This window comes from Gadus morhua, chromosome 4 (assembly GCF_902167405.1).
Source record: "Gadus morhua chromosome 4, gadMor3.0, whole genome shotgun sequence".
Taxonomy (NCBI): Eukaryota; Metazoa; Chordata; class Actinopteri; order Gadiformes; family Gadidae; genus Gadus; species Gadus morhua.
This window is the reverse complement of record NC_044051.1, coordinates 31,565,549-31,585,246: the sequence shown is the minus strand read 5'-3', so window position 1 is coordinate 31,585,246 and position 19,698 is coordinate 31,565,549. Positions and strand designations below refer to the sequence as shown.

Below are 19,698 nucleotides of genomic sequence, written 5' to 3'. Positions count from 1 at the left end.
CGGGAATTGAAGTTTATATTGTAAATCGGCGTAATGGTAAATATAGTCATTGTTGTAGTATACATTAAGTACCGCTTGTCGCCACACGAGTGCAGTGTCTACCCATTAATGAGCGTCGTCAAGTTTGATTGGCTGTCACGGCCAAACGGTTTTGAATTTGAGAAAGCGGTTTGATACATTTGTTCAGCTTGGTCGGAAGATCATTTTTGCCAAGTTCTATGAAGATTGGACATTGTAGTGTTCTCGTGCAGTGTGTTGTAACCCTGACTTAACACAGAGTTAAACCGTAGCCAATGAAGACAGAGTCGTAGTAAGGTTGACCATTTACTGTCACAATTCCTCATGAACAGACGGTGAAAACTGCAAATAAAAGAATACAAAAATACTGAATGTACATTTGACTAAACAGCATGTTGTACATAGTTGTAAATAATAATATGAACTGTCTAACACTGCATGAAGACATTCTGATGCCAATTGCATTGATTTTAGTTTGTACACAATTGCTAACCAAAACGTTTTTAACAACACATCAAACATTATTTTTAAATAAATCCACTCTAATATATTATCTTAAACATGTCTTGCATTGATTAAACAAACTTACGGCATTGCCTCTTAGATGCTTTCATGTGGATGCTAGCGGATTACAATCAGAAGATGCACATGTCTGCCATTCCTTCTACAGAGGTAAGATTTTTAACAGGAAATTACGTCACAGGAAGTGACTAAACCGGAAGTGAAATAATAACAAACCTAAAACGGCAAAATAATATGAATTTATACATTGGCTTATTTTAACTGTAAAGTAATTATTCACATCCGTTTTTACATATACATATTTAAGAAATCAATGTAAGAATATTAAATGAGTGCCAGGAGAGACAACACAGACATAATTTGTGGCCTGTGGAAATTTTCAACTGATTTTGACAACTTGCAACATGGCGGCCAAGTTCTGATGCAATGAGAAATAATTCATAAGCTACATAAGGAGGTCTGGCAGTATCCTCAGACATTAAAAATAAGTTTGAAATGTACTCATGTGAAGAGAGAGGAGTTAAAACACGTCTTCATTAATTATAGCTTCCCCTATAGGTCAATGGTCACCAAATTCATTGAGTGTCCCCCTGATGATGTTATGGGTCTATGTATCAAGTTTGGTTATGATATGTCAAAGGGATGCTGAGATATTGGCGTGTTTCCGGTTTGGCGGGTTCGCGGTCGAATATCATTGGCTGTCGCGGATATTTCTGCAAGAAATAATATACTAGCTATACGGGGAGGTCTAATAGTATCACTAGACATTGAAAATAAGTTTTAAATGGACTCATGTGAAGAGAAAGGAGTCAAAACACATCGACATTAATAACAGCGCCACCTAGAGGTCAAAGGTCACCAAATTCATCCAGTGTAACCTTTATGGGGTCATGGGTCTATGTACCAAGGTTGGTTATGATATGTCAAAGAACTGCTGAGATATGGGCTTACTTCCGGTTTGGCCGCTGCGCTGCAAAATTTGATTGGCTTTAGCGGGCAAACGGTTTTGAATTTGACAAATCTATTCGATGTTTTTCATCAAGGATGGCCAGAAGATCATGTGTGCCAAGTTTCGAGATGATTGGACAAGATTTGTGATAGGAGTAGCATTTTGAAGGTTTTTGACATAAACCAAGATGGCGGACATATACGTCATGGCGCAATGACGTCATAGGATGTGTTGAACTGGGCTTGGTTCAAGGAATCCAATGATACCTGGTTTGTGAAAATTGGTCGAATAGGTCAAAAGTTATGAACATGAATGCATGCCCAACTTTGACCTGTTGGTGGCGCTAGAGCTGTTGGGCTAGCGACCTTAGATTGGCTTAATGGGCTAATGGGGCAGTCCTGAACAAGTGTGCCAAATTTCACAACTTTTCGCCAAGCGGTTCTATGGGCTGCCATTGACTCCAATGGCAGCATAATAATAATAAATATAGCTGCGAGCAGCAATGTGGGTGTCAAGCATAATGGGACTCGGTAAGCTAATTTTGCCGGGCGGACGTAATCGGCCAGGGGGCTACATGACGACCGTCTCGGAAATCGGCAATACCGACAGCCGGTGGGATGAGGAAATGGGAAAAGGACCCCACCTAGAGGTAAGGGCGCAATACAGTCTGCCTGACAGAACAAATGTCACAAATACATAGGGGTATTCGGAACAATATTCCTAAAAGAGACACAATGTAAACAAGCACCCGTTCTGGAGGTGGTTCGTGAAGCATCTAATCCATCGGGAATTGAAGTTTATATTGTAAATCGGCGTAATGGTAAATATAGTCATTGTTGTAGTATACATTAAGTACCGCTTGTCGCCACACGAGTGCAGTGTCTACCCATTAATGAGCGTCGTCAAGTTTGATTGGCTGTCACGGCCAAACGGTTTTGAATTTGAGAAAGCGGTTTGATACATTTGTTCAGCTTGGTCGGAAGATCATTTTTGCCAAGTTCTATGAAGATTGGACATTGTAGTGTTCTTGTGCAGTGTGTTGTAACCCTGACTTAACACAGAGTTAAACCGTAGCCAATGAAGACAGAGTCGTAGTAAGGTTGACCATTTACTGTCACAATTCCTCATGAACAGACGGTGAAAACTGCAAATAAAAGAATACAAAAATACTGAATGTACATTTGACTAAACAGCATGTTGTACATAGTTGTAAATAATAATATGAACTGTCTAACACTGCATGAAGACATTCTGATGCCAATTGCATTGATTTTAGTTTGTACACAATTGCTAACCAAAACGTTTTTAACAACACATCAAACATTATTTTTAAATAAATCCACTCTAATATATTATCTTAAACATGTCTTGCATTGATTAAACAAACTTACGGCATTGCCTCTTAGATGCTTTCATGTGGATGCTAGCGGATTACAATCAGAAGATGCACATGTCTGCCATTCCTTCTACAGAGGTAAGATTTGTAACAGGAAATTACGTCACAGGAAGTGACTAAACCGGAAGTGAAATAATAACAAACCTAAAACGGCAAAATAATATGAATTTATACATTGGCTTATTTTAACTGTAAAGTAATTATTCACATCCGTTTTTACATATACATATTTAAGAAATCAATGTAAGAATATTAAATGAGTGCCAGGAGAGACAACACAGACATAATTTGTGGCCTGTGGAAATTTTCAACTGATTTTGACAACTTGCAACATGGCGGCCAAGTTCTGATGCAATGAGAAATAATTCATAAGCTACATAAGGAGGTCTGGCAGTATCCTCAGACATTAAAAATAAGTTTGAAATGTACTCATGTGAAGAGAGAGGAGTTAAAACACGTCTTCATTAATTATAGCTTCCCCTATAGGTCAATGGTCACCAAATTCATTGAGTGTCCCCCTGATGATGTTATGGGTCTATGTATCAAGTTTGGTTATGATATGTCAAAGGGATGCTGAGATATTGGCGTGTTTCCGGTTTGGCGGGTTCGCGGTCGAATATCATTGGCTGTCGCGGATATTTCTGCAAGAAATAATATACTAGCTATACGGGGAGGTCTAATAGTATCACTAGACATTGAAAATAAGTTTTAAATGGACTCATGTGAAGAGAAAGGAGTCAAAACACATCGACATTAATAACAGCGCCACCTAGAGGTCAAAGGTCACCAAATTCATCCAGTGTAACCTTTATGGGGTCATGGGTCTATGTACCAAGGTTGGTTATGATATGTCAAAGAACTGCTGAGATATGGGCTTACTTCCGGTTTGGCCGCTGCGCTGCAAAATTTGATTGGCTTTAGCGGGCAAACGGTTTTGAATTTGACAAATCTATTCGATGTTTTTCATCAAGGATGGCCAGAAGATCATGTGTGCCAAGTTTCGAGATGATTGGACAAGATTTGTGATAGGAGTAGCATTTTGAAGGTTTTTGACATAAACCAAGATGGCGGACATATACGTCATGGCGCAATGACGTCATAGGATGTGTTGAACTGGGCTTGGTTCAAGGAATCCAATGATACCTGGTTTGTGAAAATTGGTCGAATAGGTCAAAAGTTATGAACATGAATGCATGCCCAACTTTGACCTGTTGGTGGCGCTAGAGCTGTTGGGCTAGCGACCTTAGATTGGCTTAATGGGCTAATGGGGCAGTCCTGAACAAGTGTGCCAAATTTCACAACTTTTCGCCAAGCGGTTCTATGGGCTGCCATTGACTCCAATGGCAGCATAATAATAATAATAATAAGAATTCGTACAATAACAATAGGTTGTCTCGCAACATAGTTGCTTGACACCCAATAAATATAGCTGCGAGCAGCAATGTGGGTGTCAAGCATAATGGGACTCGGTAAGCTAATTACGCCGGGCGGACGTAATCGGCTAGGTGGCTACATGACGACCGTCTCGGTAATCGGCAATACTGACAGCCGGTGGGATGAGCATTATGTGGGAAAAATGACCCCACCTAGAGGTAAGGGCGCAATACAGTCTGCCTGACAGAACAAATGTCACTAATACATAGGGGTATTCGGAACAATATCCCTAAAAGAGACACAATGTAAACAAGCATCCGTTCTGGAGGCTGTTCGTGAAGCATCTAATCCAGAGGGAATTGCAGTTTATATAGTAGGTGGGCGGAAAGGTAAATATAGTCATTGTTGCATTATACATGAAGTACCGCTTGTCGCCACACGAGTGCAGTGTCTACCCATTAATGAGCGCCACACGAGTGCAGTGTCTACCCATTAATGAGCAACGTCAAGTTTGATTGGCTGTCACGGCCAAACGGTTTAGAATTTGAGAAAGCTGTTTAATACATTTGTTCATCTTGGTCTGAAGATCATATATGCCAAGTTCCATGAAGATTGGACATAATTTGTGGCCTGTGGGAATTTACAACTAATTTTGACAACTTTCAACATGGCGGCCAAGTTCTGATGTTACAATGACAAATAATTTATAAGCTATATAAGGAGGTCTGGCAGTATCCTCAGACATTAGAAATAAGTTTGAAATGTACTTATGTGAAGAGAGAGGAGTTAAAACACGTCTTCATTAATTATAGCGCCCCCTAGAGGTCAATGGTCACCAAATTCATTAAGCGTCCCCATGATGATGTTATGGGTCTATGTTTCAAGTTTGGTTATGATTTGTCAAAGGGATGCTGAGAAATTGCCGTGTTTCCGGTTTGGCGGCTTCGCGGTCGAATATCATTGGCTGTCGCGGATATTTCTGCGAGAAATAATATACTAGCTATACGGGGAGGTCTGATAGTATCACTAGACATTGAAAATAAGTTTTAAATGTACTCATGTGAAGAGAGAGGAGTCAAAACACATCGACATTAATAACAGCGCCCCCTAGGGGTCAAATCTCACCAAATTTATTCAGTGTCACCTTTATTGGGTCATGGGTCTATGTACCAAGGTTGGTTATGATATGTCAAAGGGCTGCTGAGATATGGGCTTACATCCGGTTTGGCGGCTATGCCGCCAAATTTGATTTGCTGTAGCGGGCAAACGGTTTTGAATTTGACAAATCTATTCGATGTTTTGTATCAAGCATGGCCAGAAGATCATGTGTGCCAAGTTTCGAGATGATTGGACAAGATTTGTGATAGGAGTAGCATTTTGAGGGTTTTTGACATAAACCAAGATGGCGGACATATACGTCATGGCGCCATGACGTCATAGGGTGTGTTGAACTGGGCTTGGTTCAAGGAATCCAATGATACCTGGTTTGTGAATATTGGTCGAATAGGTCGAAAGTTATGAACATGAATGCATGCCCAACTTTGACCTGTTGGTGGCGCTAGAGCTGTTGGGCTAGCGACCTGACATTGGCTTAATGGGCTAATGGGGCTGTCCTGAACCAGTGTGCCAAATTTCACAACTTTTCACCAAGCGGTTCTATGGGCTGCCATTGACTCCAATGGCAGCATAATAATAATAATAATAAGAATTCGTACGAAAACAATAGGTTGTCTCGCAACATAGTTGCTTGACACCCAAATATAGCTGCGAGCAGCAATGTGGGTGTCAAGCATAATCGGACTCGGTAGGCTAATTCTGCCGGATGGACGCAATCGGCCAGGGGGCTACATGACGACCGCCTCGGAAATCGGCAATACCGACAGCCGGTGGGATGAGTAAATGGGAAAAGGACCCCACCTAGAGGTAAGGGCGCAATACAGTCTGCCTGACAGAACAAATGTCACAAATACATAGGGGTATTCGGAACAATATCTCTAAAAGAGACACAATGTAAACAAGCATCCGTTCTGGAGGTGGTTCGTGAAGCATCTAATCCAGAGGGAATTGCAGTTTATATAGTAGGTGGGCGGAATGGTAAATTTAGTCATTGTTGCATTATACATTAAGTACCGCTTGACGCCACACGAGTGCAGTGTCTGCCCATTAATGAGCGCCACACGAGTGCAGTGTCTACCCATTAATGAGCAACGTCAAGTTTGATTGGCTGTCACGGCCAAACGGTTTTGAATTTGAGAAAGCTGTTTAATACATTTGTTCAGCTTGGTCGGAAGATCATATATGCAAAGTTTCATGAAGATTGGACATAATTTGTGGCCTGTGGGAATTTACAACTAATTTTGACAACTTTCAACATGGCGGCCAAGTTCTGATGTTACAATGAGAAATAATTTATAAGCTATATAAGGAGGTCTGGCAGTATCCTCAGACATTAGAAATAAGTTTGAAATGTACTCATGTGAAGAGAGAGGAGTTAAAACACGTCTTCATTAATTATAGCGCCCCCTAGAGGTCAATGGTCACCAAATTCATTAAGCGTCCCCATGATGATGTTATGGGTCTATGTTTCAAGTTTGGTTATGATATGTCAAAGGGCTGCCGAGATATTGGCGTGTTTCCGGTTTGGGGGGTTTGTGGTCAAATATCATTGGGTGCCGCGGTTATTTCCGCAAGAAGTAATATACTAGCTATACGGGGAGGTCTGATAGTATCACTAGACATTGAAAATAAGTTTTAAATGTACTCATGTGAAGAGAGAGGAGTCAAAACACATCGACATTAATAACAGCGCCCCCTAGGGGTCAAATCTCACCAAATTTATTCAGTGTCACCTTTATGGGGTTATGGGTCTATGTACCAAGGTTGGTTATGATATGTCAAAGGGCTGCTGAGATATGGGCTTACATCCGGTTTGGCGGCTACGCCGCCAAATTTGATTTGCTGTAGCGGGCAAACGGTTTTGAATTTGACAAATCTATTCGATGTTTTGTATCAAGCATGGCCAGAAGATCATGTGTGCCAAGTTTCGAGATGATTGGACAAGATTTGTGATAGAAGTAGCATTTTGAGGGTTTTTGACATAAACCAAGATGGCGGACATATACGTCATGGCGCAATGACGTCATAGGGTGTGTTGAACTGGGCTTGGTTCAAGGAATCCAATGATACCTGGTTTGTGAATATTGGTCGAATAGGTCGAAAGTTATGAACATGAATGCATGCCCAACTTTGACCTGTTGGTGGCGCTAGAGCTGTTGGGCTAGCGACCTGAGATTGGCTCAATAAGCTAATGGGGCTGTCCTGAACCAGTGTGCCAAATTTCACAACTTTTCACCAAGCGGTTCTATGGGCTGCCATTGACTCCAATGGCAGCATAATAATAATAATAATAAGAATTCGTACGAAAACAATAGGTTGTCTCGCAACATAGTTGCTTGACACCCAATAATAAGAATTCGTACAATAACAATAGGTTGTCTCGCAACATAGTTGCTTGACACCCAATAATAAGAATTCGTACAATAACAATAGGTTGTCTCGCAACATAGTTGCTTGACACCCAATAATAAGAATTCGTACAATAACAATAGGTTGTCTCGCAACATAGTTGCTTGACACCCAATTATCCTGCCGAAATGGGTTTGATTATCCTGCCAATTTTTTTCTGTCACGTTTTCCCTGGGAAAGATAAATTAATCCTGTTTGGGATTAAATTGATCAGTAACAGACTCTGTGAACAGTAGGGTCCCACAGACACTAAAACCAGACTGATTTTATTAATATTCATATACCAAAATGACTGTGGACGCCTAAGCCTTGGATTGAAGTTCGTATTTTGTCACATAAAAGATGATTGTTTTGGGTGTTATTTGTTTGTTATTATTAGCTGGAAATTTTCCATAGAAAATGACTGTCTGATTGTCTCTCCTCTCTCTCTCTCTCTCTGTCTCTGTCTCTGTGTCTCTCTCTCTGTTTCTCTCTCATCCCGTCTCTCTCTCTCTCTCTCTCTCTCTCGCTCTCGCTCTCGCTCTCGCTCTCGCTCTCTCTCTCTCGCTCTGTGTTTTTTTCTAGGGCGAGCGAGGCCAGGAGGGGCCCCGGGGCCCGAGAGGAATGGTCGGGGCTGGAATCAAAGGGGACAAGGTACTGTAGGTCACTCGACTAGTTGGTCAGTTGGCTAGTAGACTCGTTGGTCAGTTGGCTAGTCGATTAGATGGTCAGTATGCTAGTCGGCTAATAAGTCAGTATTCTAGTTTACTAGTTGATCAGCATGCTAGTCGACTAGTTGGTCAGTTTGCTAGTCAACTAATTGGTCAGTATGCTAGTCGACTAGTTGTTCAGTTTGCTAGTCGACTAGTTGTTCAGTATGCTAGTCGACTTGTTGGTCAGTATTATAATCGACTAGTTGGTCAGTTTGCTAGTCGACTAGTTGGTCAGTATGCTAATCGACTAGTTGGTCAGTTTGCTAGTCAACTAGTTGGTCAGTATGCTAGTCGACTAGTTGTTCAGTTTGCTAGTCGACTAATTTTTCAGTTGGCTCGTCAACTAGTTGGTCAGCATGCTAGTCAACTAGTTGGTCAGTATGCTAGTCGACTGATAAGTTAGTATGCTAGTCGACTAGTTGGTCAGTGGGCTAGTCGACTAGTTGGTCAGTATGCTAGATGACTAGTTGGTCAGTATGCTAGTCAACTAGTTGGTCATTGGGCTAGTCGACAAGTTGGTCAGTATGCTAGATGACTAGTTGGTCAGTGTGCTAGTCGACTAGTTGGTCAGTTGACTAGTCGACTAGTTGGTCAGCATGCTAGTCAAATAGTTGGTCAGTATGCTAGTCGACTGATAAGTTAGTATGCTAGTCGACTAGTTGGTCAGTGGGCTAGTCGACTAGTTGGTCAGTATGCTAGATGACTAGTTGGTCAGTATGCTAGTCAACTAGTTGGTCATTGGGCTAGTCGACAAGTTGGTCAGTATGCTAGATGACTAGTTGGTCAGTGTGCAAGTCGACTAGTTGGTCAGTTGGCTAGTCAACTAGTTGGTCAGTATGCTAGTCGACTAGATGGTCATTGTGCTAGTCGACTAGTTGGTCAGTATGCTAGTCGACTAGTTGGGCAGTTTGTCAGAACAACTGAAACCTAAATACTGATCAAACTGTACAGCCTCTTTATTTTTCCATTTGCGCAATCAATATTGATGAATTGATATGAATATGCATCATCTTCGAAATAAGTTGAAGAAAAGACTATTTGGAATTAGGCAAGCTGTTCCGTTAAAAGCAAAGTTAGAAAAATTATGTTAACTACAGACTTCTTACAAATCACTATTAAATATCGAATGGGTATTACCGTCAAACAGTAATTATCTATGCATATTTTCTGTGTATATTATTGTTGGCACTACTCTTTATGCCAAAATGTGGCATTTGTTTTGTTCATAAACCACTTATGAATTGAATGCGTAATTATTATTTAGGCATAACAAATACTTGGACCAAACTGTGTGGTTTCAACACAGGAATTCCAAGAAATTAATAAAATAAAGAGAGAGAACAGCGCACATGTAAAGCCGCGGAGAGAAATGTCACAGATTGTTCCGGATTGTTCCGGTAGGTCTTCCCTCAGGTTTTGTGGTGCAATTCCATCCAAGGGGGATAATGACAGTGCTTTGGTTTCAGTATGAAAAGCAAGCATCAAGGCAGTGTGCTGTTGGCGCTGTGTGATGGGCACTGTGTCAACAGATGTTGATGGCCTTGACATTATAGAGGATATAATCCCAGTGTTCAGTATGAAGGGTTCTGGAAGAGGAAATTTAGAAATAGATGTGTGGAATGCACAGAAGACAAACATTATCTCTGGTTTTGATGAACGCATCGGGAATTGGTTGTAAGCAATAATTTAGGACTGCTATGTGTTTTCTCATGTCATCAATTATGTGTCTGCGTTGATTTTCTTTGTTTCGCTAAAGCTAGACACCCCCCCCAATGTGAACCTCATTAACCTGCAATTATTCTCCTCACCTGTAGGGGGACTATGGCTCTCCAGGTCTTCCTGGGCCACTTGGCCTCACCGGGGCTGGAATTCAAGGAGAGAAGGTGTGTTCATCAAACTCGTTCTTCCTTTTCTCCTCCTCCTCCTCCTCCTCCTCCTCCTCCTCCTCCTCCTCCTCCTCCTTCTTCTTCTTCTTCTTCTTCTTCTTCTTCTTCTTCTTCTTCTTCTTCTTCTTCTTCTTCTTCTTCTTCTTCTTCTTCTTCTTCTTCTTCTTCTTCTTCTTCTTCTTCTTCTTCTTCCACTTGAGCTAATTCATTGTGCTCTCAAAGTGTCAATCATAGTTTAACCGTCCACTCTAGTGGTTCACATACAGCTCATTAATAACGGCACACATTCTTACTTCTGTTTCTTGTGGTTCTTCCAGGGCGTGGAGGGCCCTCGGGGGCCATCAGGAATAAGGGGACCCCCAGGTGAGGGTCTCCCTGGATCTAAGGTTTGTATGTTTTTGACTTGGCTGGTACTTTTAGACTGCTATGATCCGACACTAGCGAGGCACATGATGTCGGCTCCTTGGATCAGACATGGTTCATTATTCACGGTCTAATGCAATCCCGTTGTCATCTCTTTAAAGTAGTGCTTGTGTTGTTTTTCATCCGACAGGGCGACCAAGGGTTTCCAGGAGAAGTGGGGGCCACAGGAGAACGAGGGGCAGGGGAACCAGGAGGAAAGGTGATCCAACGCTCTGTGAAGTTGGTCGACCACTCCAACAATTTTGCCTTCCGATTTTCTCTTCAAGGTTCAATTGTGTGCCAAAATTCTGCTTGGGAAGCTGGGGTTGGTTAATGAATCACCAATCCGGTAAACTTTGAAGAGGAGGCTCTTTTAATGTCATGAACTGACACGAAGCGATTCATTAATGTTCATCCTGAGAGACATATAAGCATTCTTGATTCTGTGATGGGACAGGGACTAATCCAGTAGTTTGTCAATAGATTGGTTATAATAACCCAACTAGTAATGATAATGATAACCAATTACTGAGTGATAACTGATAACTAACGCCCTCTGTCCTCAGGGTGAACCCGGGTCCACAGGATTGGGGGGTCTACCAGGCCTTCCAGGAGAAGACGGGTCTCCTGGCCAGAAGGTACACTCCCCTGTTCGTCCAGTTAGGACTAGGATAGCATATTGACCAGTGTTAGGCAAGTTACTGAAAAAAAGTTATCAGTTACAGTTACTAGTTACTTCTCCCAAAAAGTAACTAAATTAATTACTCTGTTACAAATTATGACAGTAACTAAGGAAAGAAACTATTGTACTTTTAAGTACATAAAAATCCTTCAATTTCTTGGAGGGAGAAATATTGGCTACGCTTCCATTTAAAGAAAGCTACTTTTGGATTATTTGGGATTATTGAATTATTTGGCCTTGCCATTCCTGTTTCTCGTTGACTCACTTGTGTCGTTGTGTGTCCAACAATGCGCGCTTTTGAATTTGTGTAACCTGCTCAACTCTATCTCTGATAGTAAATAGTAACGCTGTTAGTAGGGGTGTAACGGTACACGTATTTGTACCGAACCGTCACGGTACAGGCACTTCGGTGCGGTTACAGAGGTGTACCGCGGTACGTAAATGTGGCGTACATAGCGTTAAAATGGCGAATGTAAAACCTTGTTTTGCGATGCAGAATTTAAAACTTGAAGTCTGAGATCCACCCGGACCGTATAGTCAAAGTATACTACTTTTTTTTCTGTTGTATCACGCATGTAGTCCGGTTACGGTAACTTATCAACCCCAGCGTCCTCGGTTGCTAAGCGTCGTCAACGTCTTTGGCGGACTATTTCTCTGCTGATCAACACTACGAATGCTGGTAACAAATACATTTTATAAAGACACACCGTGTGAAGTTATTTTTTTGACGTGTCTAGTTCACCGTCATGCAGGCTGTGTTCAGTAAAATAAATAAATAAATAACGATCGGTTTTCGGCACATGTAGGTCTATCTGCCTAAGCCCACGTTGAAATAATTTTGATGTTGAATGTTGATCGCGCATTTGTTGAAATAAACAGATTGATATCATACAAATCATAAAAGCCTCTCCCTGTGTCAATGTGTTTGCGTGTATCCAAGGTACGTGCGTGCGTGCGTGGGGGGTTCTTGATTGACAGATGTTCGAATATTATTCAAATACTTCTCAGCAAATATTGAATAGTATTTTTGCCAGAAATGCACATCCCTAGCACACGCATTTGAAAAGGCACCATCCAGGTGTTACTATCGCCGTTGCTGTGGAAAAAAAAACAAGCTGTTCAAACCCAGCTCACGACACTATTTATATAACAACCCCTGTCTGGGAATTCAGAAATGCAAATGCCATAACCAAGTTCATAGGTGTTTTCCTTGCTGCTGATCTACGGCCATTCTCCGTTGTTTACAAACAAGCAGTTTTTTTTAATTTCCCCCTTAACTTTGAACCATACCGTAACGTGACTTAAAAACCGAGGTACGTACCAAACCGTGACTTTTGTGAACCGTTACACCTAGCTGTTAGTAACGCCGTTATTTATAACGCCGTTATTCCCATCACTGATATTGACCCCTGAAGGACCTGGCGTCATAATGTGTGTGCCTGTTGTGTGTGTTTCTTTGTACCACTAGGGAGAACCTGGCCCTATTGGTTTCCGCGGCTCAGAAGGTGCTCCTGGAATCGGCACCCAGGGTGAAAAGGTAAAAAGGTTTTTTTCCCTCTCCCTTTGGTCGTCTTCCATTATGTCCTTGCCCGTAATTAATGATGGTATTCCCGGTGGTATTCCCTCAGGGAGACCAAGGCCAGAGAGGGATCAGAGGTCTGGCCGGTCCTCCTGGGATATCTGGACCCTCCGGACCAAAGGTCAGCATCAAGCTAATTTGCGTTACCTTTCTTTTCCATTCAACAATAATATCGATAGCAATCAATAATCTTGATTCGCTAATTAGCGCCGCTCAACAAAACAACAGAATTCTTCTATCTTAAAGTATTATTGAGGGCAAAAACATGGCGGCACCTTTCATTTTTTACCTGGAACTGTCTACTATTGGACTGGATGAAAGAAAATTTGAATGGTAAAATAATCTATATCTATGGGATTCTAAATAATTTGCTCAATCTTTTCAACAGGGTGAACCCGGGATCCCTGGACGGCTCGGTTTACCAGGACTCCCCGGCCGTGGTATCATTGGACCAAAGGTCAGACTCTAAGCCATCCCATTGGTCCAATGTTCATACACCATCTCATTTGAGCAATTGTACCTGTTCTTGGCCCTCTAATTGGAACAAAGGAAATTGTTCAAGGACATCCTATAGACCAAGATGCTTTGTCCATTAATTGGTTAATTCAAGGTCCTAGATTGTGTACGTTCTGAACCTCTGAATCTCTCTGAGTCTCAAAAACGTTAGCAAATAGTACCAAAATTATAATCCTGGCAGCCCAGGAGTCCAGTGTCGAACTCCTAAAGGGAGGGTAGTGCATGTTTGCATGTTCCGACTGCTTCAAACTTCATATAACGAGAGGTGGATTGTCTGTTTCAGGGGGATCTCGGTCCGTCCGGTCCACCTGGTCCTATTGGAGAAAATGGTTATGGACATCCTGGTCCCAAGGTAGGATGCTCAGATATTGAAACGGCATGTATACACATAAAGTAATAATATTATAATAATCATAATAATACACAATAATATCATGACACATTTATTTTGTATTGAGCTTTTCACAAATCATGTAGAAGAGTTAAAAAAGAGCAACATTTAAAGTATGAACAGACAGCAGTAAGCAACACACACATGCACACATACTTCACCCAGAACAACAACACACTCAGAACAACAACACACTCAGAACAACAAATCTCAGACAGAATCACCACACGAACACACAGAATCACTACAATAACACACATACAGCAGGCAATTATCCCAGCACGAATCTATGGAAAATCTCAATAAACCTTAAAAAAAACCTTGAAATGGTAGCACACTGTAGTGCTGGTCAGACACCTCAGGTTTTAAAGAATTCTCTGAAAGAAGTAATGGTGCCTGTGTTGGCATTGAGACGGTGGAGGAGCCAGCTGACCCAGACCTGTGCTCTTTCCCAGGGGGACCGTGGAGAATCCGGTCCATCAGGGCCTTACGGTCCCAAAGGCGAGGGCTTCCCAGGCCCATCGGTAAGACACTGGGACCTCGGTCCGTCCGTCTGTCCTTCTGTCTGTCTATCATCCAGATGGTAGACCACCAGAGCTCAGCTTCTTTGCCTCTTTATTGAACATTCTGCGCCTGATTTTTCTTAAACCAAAGGGGATTGAATGAGAAGAGTGAAACTCGAGGCCTGCCTAATCTCGCTAGAGCCTTTTTGGTTGTATTACTATGTGGGCTGTAAGTACGGTCAGGATGTTAAAACATTGGAAAATGAAGTGAAAATAATGGAAAACATTTAGTTTTAGTGACTCCTGAATAATTGCACGATTTTATCTACTAGTAATACACATTCCAAAAAAGAATTATTATGGTGTTGCAACATTATGTTAGCATAAATAAATAATAAACTGGAAAGCTCCTCTACAGGAGTCGGCCTGAATTTTAATTAGTCTGAGAAAAGTTTATTTTCTCTATGTTCCGGTGAGAAAGAGTCGCAGGAATTCCCAGGGCAATGAAAATGTCAGTTGTTGATGCAGTGTTAAAGACACCAGAGAAGGGACCTGTCTCCTGTGTAAGATCATTCTCCCCACTCTTATTACGCCCCTGTTCAACAAATAAAACATAATGAACAACTATTTTAAGCATAAAATATGTACATATTTAATCAATTTTGTGAATATGGGGTGAGAACCTTTGTTGGTGTTTTGTTTATTTAACTGACATAAGGCTTTAGTTTTCATAGAGGGAGTATAAAAATACCTTTTCACTTAAGCTTGGATTTAACATTTCCACCAATCGTATTCATCTTAACAATCCGGTGTCTGACATACCACTTTCTCCAATCTAATTCTGAGGTATCCAAGCACATCCCTGCTGCTCTGTTCCTCACTAATATCCTGTTTTTCCCAGAAATGCATCGCATTTCAGAAGCTTCCGAGCATGCCCCTGAATTCCTGTGTGAAAGCCCAGTGAGTCTTTGTGTTGAACCCTCTGTACCCTGTCTGTTCAGGGCCCTCCCGGACTACCGGGCCTCATGGGCGAGCCGGGGCCTGAAGGAGTAGGAATCCCAGGACCAAAGGTACAAAAACTCAAAACGTATTTCTGTCAGACAGAAAATGTCAAGTTAGTGTAAGGGCCTTAAGTTGTTTTGTCTTCTCACTGCCTGTAAGTGTGCGCATTTTGGACAGTTTACTAAGGAATACAGCTTGTAAATATTTCTAAATGTTTCAGATTTATCTAAATGACTCTAATCGCTATCATATTTGTCATATTTAGTTCAATATTTGTATTCTTTGGTTCCAAGTTTTTTTTTGTGGCTTCATTTCCTTTCCAGGGGGATATTGGTTTCCGAGGGTTGCCAGGTTTACCAGGACCCATCGGCGAGGGGATTCAAGGACCAATGGTATTCATTAATTTTTTTAACTTTATTCAAACCAGAGAAGAAATAACCTCATTCGTCGAAACACCCATACAACCGTTCTAAAAAACATACCTGGATAATTGTGTCAGTTGCTTATCCAGAGGAAGGTTTCCAAGAGCTGAACGTAAACATAAACCCAAAACAGCGTTCACGAGTGAGGAGTCCCCTCTTTATGTATTCACCGTTGTCCTTGGACACAGTCTGCCTAACCAAGTGGTCCCTAGAAACTCTTAAAACTCCCGCCACTGTTATTCGTCTTCGTAAGGAAAAAGGCCATGGGCTAACAGTGAGAATATTAAAGCGAACCATATATTAAAATGACAAACGTTGTCCTCCGAATGTTTAGTACAGAGTGACCCAGATGAGACAAAATTAAAAATTCAGAAGAATGTTCCCCAGTACATTCGCTGGAGTCTTCCTTCACTTGTAAATTGGGATGGACCTTGCGATGTATGACGCATATGATGGTGGTGGTGGTGATGGTGGTGATGGTGGTGATGGGAATTGTAACGACCAGGATGATGAGGAGGTTGCTGATCATGGAAGATGACCCTGGAAGGTGATGGTGAATGTGAACTTACTCTGTGCCGTCTCTGCTTGGCAGGGTAATACTGGAAGACCAGGGCCTTCGGGACCCACTGGGCCCCCAGGACAAGGCTTTCAGGGACCCAAGGTATGGGCCAAAACCTGCTCTTACACTTTGTCGTCAGAGATTTAGTAAGCAAGGATGCAACTTTAAATTCCGATATACAGCACGATTGCTATGACGGCAACACCAGAACAATGTCCGATCCTGATTGGTTTGGAGAATGTAATCCAGTTTAACCATAAAACAGGTTTGATTTTAACGCACACATTTCAATGTCTTGCTGTTATAAATTACTTTAAGATTATACAAATGCAGATAGTATTTCCCTTGAAAGGCAGATATGCTAAAATGATGACTTGTCAGTCCCCATCCATTCATTCTGCATCTCATTCTTTGTCTCTCTCCGTGTTCTTCAGGGGGACCAGGGGTCACAGGGTGTGTCTGGGCCAAGGGGCCCGCCCGGAGAGGGAGTGCAGGGGCCTAAAGTAAGTGGACCCGGTTGTAAAAATGGAAACACACTGTTTTCACGAGTGCAGTGCTTGTGGTGGTAACCTAGGGTTCATGTGGCCACAGGGGGACCGTGGCTCGGCGGGGGAGAGAGGGCTGAAGGGAATCAGAGGAGACCTCGGAGATGCCGGCGTCCCTGGAGAATCGGTAAGATGCGCTAACATGCTAATGCTGACAAGTGGAGAGCATGAGTGTGCAGCGTACTTCAAAAAGTTAAACCTTTACATGTTCATAAATTACCTTTGTTTTTTTCCTTGTAGGGTCGACCAGGCATCAAAGGTGAAGCGGGCCTGACTGTAAGTAATGTGACTTTAATCTTTTATATTCATTATAGACAACATATTATACCGCCAAGTGTGAGTGTGAATAGCCGTTACCGGCCATTTTGAAAATCTGCCTCTTCTGACATCAGAAGTGGGAGTGTCCACCTAGATAATGGTTTGATTAGTAACATTTGCTACAGCCCACTGGGTAGGCTGGAACACTGTTCTATCCAGCAACAATACACCTTGTAACAGCTGATCACACTCGCACCTGGTGGTATAATATATAATATGTCAATTTGAAGACAAGGAGAAACTATTTTCTGCCTTTGGTCTTGGAATTTAAGTTATTCTTTTGCTTTCAGAGAGACGACATTATTCGGATGATCAAGGAAATTTGTGGTAAGAATATTTTGTGTAAAAAGGTGCCATGAGTCTATTAACACTTAACATGTGGACACTGTGGATTTGATGTGCATGTGATGTATATCGATAAATGGAAGAAAGTCATTGAAGTCCTTGACAAACAGTCATCATTAAAAAAGAGTTATGGGAAGTAATAAAAACAGTGTCATTGAAGTCCTTGAAAGATGATAGTCGTAAAACAGGCGTTAGGGAAAGTATTACCAGGTATCAAGTCTTTGAAGCGGTCATTGAAAAAACACAACACCGGCGGTCTTAACCAATCCCGGCGGTATTCCCCCCCCCCCCCCCCCCCAGGCTGCGGCGTCAAGTGCAAGGAGCGGCCCATGGAGCTGGTGTTTGTCATCGACAGCTCCGAGAGCGTGGGACCCGAGAACTTCGAGATCATCAAGGACTTTGTGGCGGCGCTGGTGGACCGCGTGACGGTGGGCCGCAACGCCACACGCATCGGCCTGGTGCTGTACAGCCTGGAGGTGCGGCTGCAGTTCAACTTGGCGCGCTACATGACCAAGCATGACGTCAAGCAGGCCATCCGCAACATCCCCTACATCGGCGAGGGCACGTACACCGGCACGGCCATCCGCAAGGCCACCCAGGAGGCCTTCTACAGCGCCCGCAGCGGGGTCAGCAAGGTGGCCATCGTCATCACCGACGGACAGACGGACAAGAGGGAGTCGGTGAAGCTGGACATGGCGGTGCGCGAGGCTCACGCCGCCAACATCGAGATGTTTGCGCTGGGCATCGTCAACAGCTCGGACCCCACGCAGGCCGAGTTCCTCCGGGAGCTCAACCTGATCGCCTCGGACCCGGACACGGAGCACATGTTCCTCATCGACGACTTCAACACTCTCCCGGGTAAGAAGGGCGAGAGCAGCTGACGGTGTTGCGCCATCCTAATGGGATTGACGTTAGTACCTGGTTGTTAGAGCACAAGGAATTGTTGTTGTCTGTGCGCGAATGGTGGCATGGTGGCACATGCTGTGCGTTAAAGGTGACCTATTATACCACCAGATGTCACCTTTAATGAGTAACCAGACACGTTAAACCAAAGCAACAGCCCCATCTCTGGTGAAACATTGTAACGTGGTATTTGCATGGCGCCCTAAGTCGTTCTGGATCTGCTTTGGATCTGTTGTTGACAAAAAAAGAATAATACTTAAAGTCCTACTTCCTATGAGTAATAATAGATGAGTTATACTCGACTGATCGATTCGGGGGTTGTTCAGGATTTCAACGTCCTTTCTGATTTTATGTGTCATTATCTGCAGCTCTGGAGTCCAAGCTGGTCAGCCAGTTCTGTGAGGACGAGAACGGAGCGCTGATCTACAACCGTCTTACCAACGGCTACAACGGCAACGGCCACAATGGACACAACGGACACAACGGGAACAACGGACACAACGGGAACAACGGACACAACGGGAACCACGGCAACAACGGGAACCATGGCATTGCCGGCCACGGCCAGCGGCCCAATGGAGGGCAGGAGTTGCAGAGAGGCGGCCAGACCATCAGCACCAGTGGCGTCGTCGTCAGGACCGAAGTCCACGGACGGCCGGAGGTGGGGGCCGAGACCGTTAGAGGATCCTCCACGGGACAGGTACACGTCCTGATGCATGCTGGGAAAGAGATTTCTTTTTAGCGTTGGACGATTTTACCCTTTGGATTTAATGATGCATTGCTGTTTGTTTTAAGGTGACATATTATACCGCCAGGTGTGAGTGCGATTTGACTTTACAAGAAAATCTGCCTCTTCCGACATCACAAGTGGGCGTGTCCACCTAGATGTGTGCTGGATAGATCTACCAGCCTCCCCAATGGACTGTAGCAAACGTTGCTCATCTATCCATCATACGTCTAGTTGGACACGCCCACTTGTGATGTCAGACGAGGTTGATTTTCCAAACGGCTTGTAACGGCTAACCACACTCAAACCTGTTGGTAAAATATGCCCCCTTTAAAAACATTGAGACACATGACCAAATAATATTTCCAGGTTATATATGGATATTGTGGATATTTAAGTTAAGCAGTGTAAATCCAGCAGCATACATACAAATAAGAACATT

At 42.9% G+C, this 19,698-nt stretch overlaps 1 protein-coding gene across 2 annotated transcripts in view; it reads left to right on the top strand.

Annotated features, from left to right (window-relative positions):
* The window catches only part of LOC115542159 (collagen alpha-1(XXVIII) chain), a 56,035-nt gene that overhangs the window by 32,173 nt on the left and 4,164 nt on the right, over positions 1-19,698 (top strand). For both annotated transcript variants that reach the window (XM_030354313.1, XM_030354312.1), the window contains exons 15-33: positions 8,349-8,417; positions 10,291-10,359; positions 10,680-10,748; positions 10,916-10,984; positions 11,331-11,402; positions 12,915-12,983; positions 13,075-13,146; positions 13,414-13,482; positions 13,825-13,893; positions 14,388-14,456; positions 15,437-15,505; positions 15,761-15,829; positions 16,452-16,520; positions 16,853-16,921; positions 17,010-17,090; positions 17,204-17,239; positions 17,572-17,608; positions 17,927-18,484; positions 18,898-19,229. In XM_030354313.1, the coding sequence (XP_030210173.1) occupies positions 8,349-8,417; positions 10,291-10,359; positions 10,680-10,748; positions 10,916-10,984; positions 11,331-11,402; positions 12,915-12,983; positions 13,075-13,146; positions 13,414-13,482; positions 13,825-13,893; positions 14,388-14,456; positions 15,437-15,505; positions 15,761-15,829; positions 16,452-16,520; positions 16,853-16,921; positions 17,010-17,090; positions 17,204-17,239; positions 17,572-17,608; positions 17,927-18,484; positions 18,898-19,229 (2,016 nt within the window). The remainder of the gene's footprint in view (positions 1-8,348; positions 8,418-10,290; positions 10,360-10,679; positions 10,749-10,915; positions 10,985-11,330; positions 11,403-12,914; positions 12,984-13,074; positions 13,147-13,413; positions 13,483-13,824; positions 13,894-14,387; positions 14,457-15,436; positions 15,506-15,760; positions 15,830-16,451; positions 16,521-16,852; positions 16,922-17,009; positions 17,091-17,203; positions 17,240-17,571; positions 17,609-17,926; positions 18,485-18,897; positions 19,230-19,698) is intronic.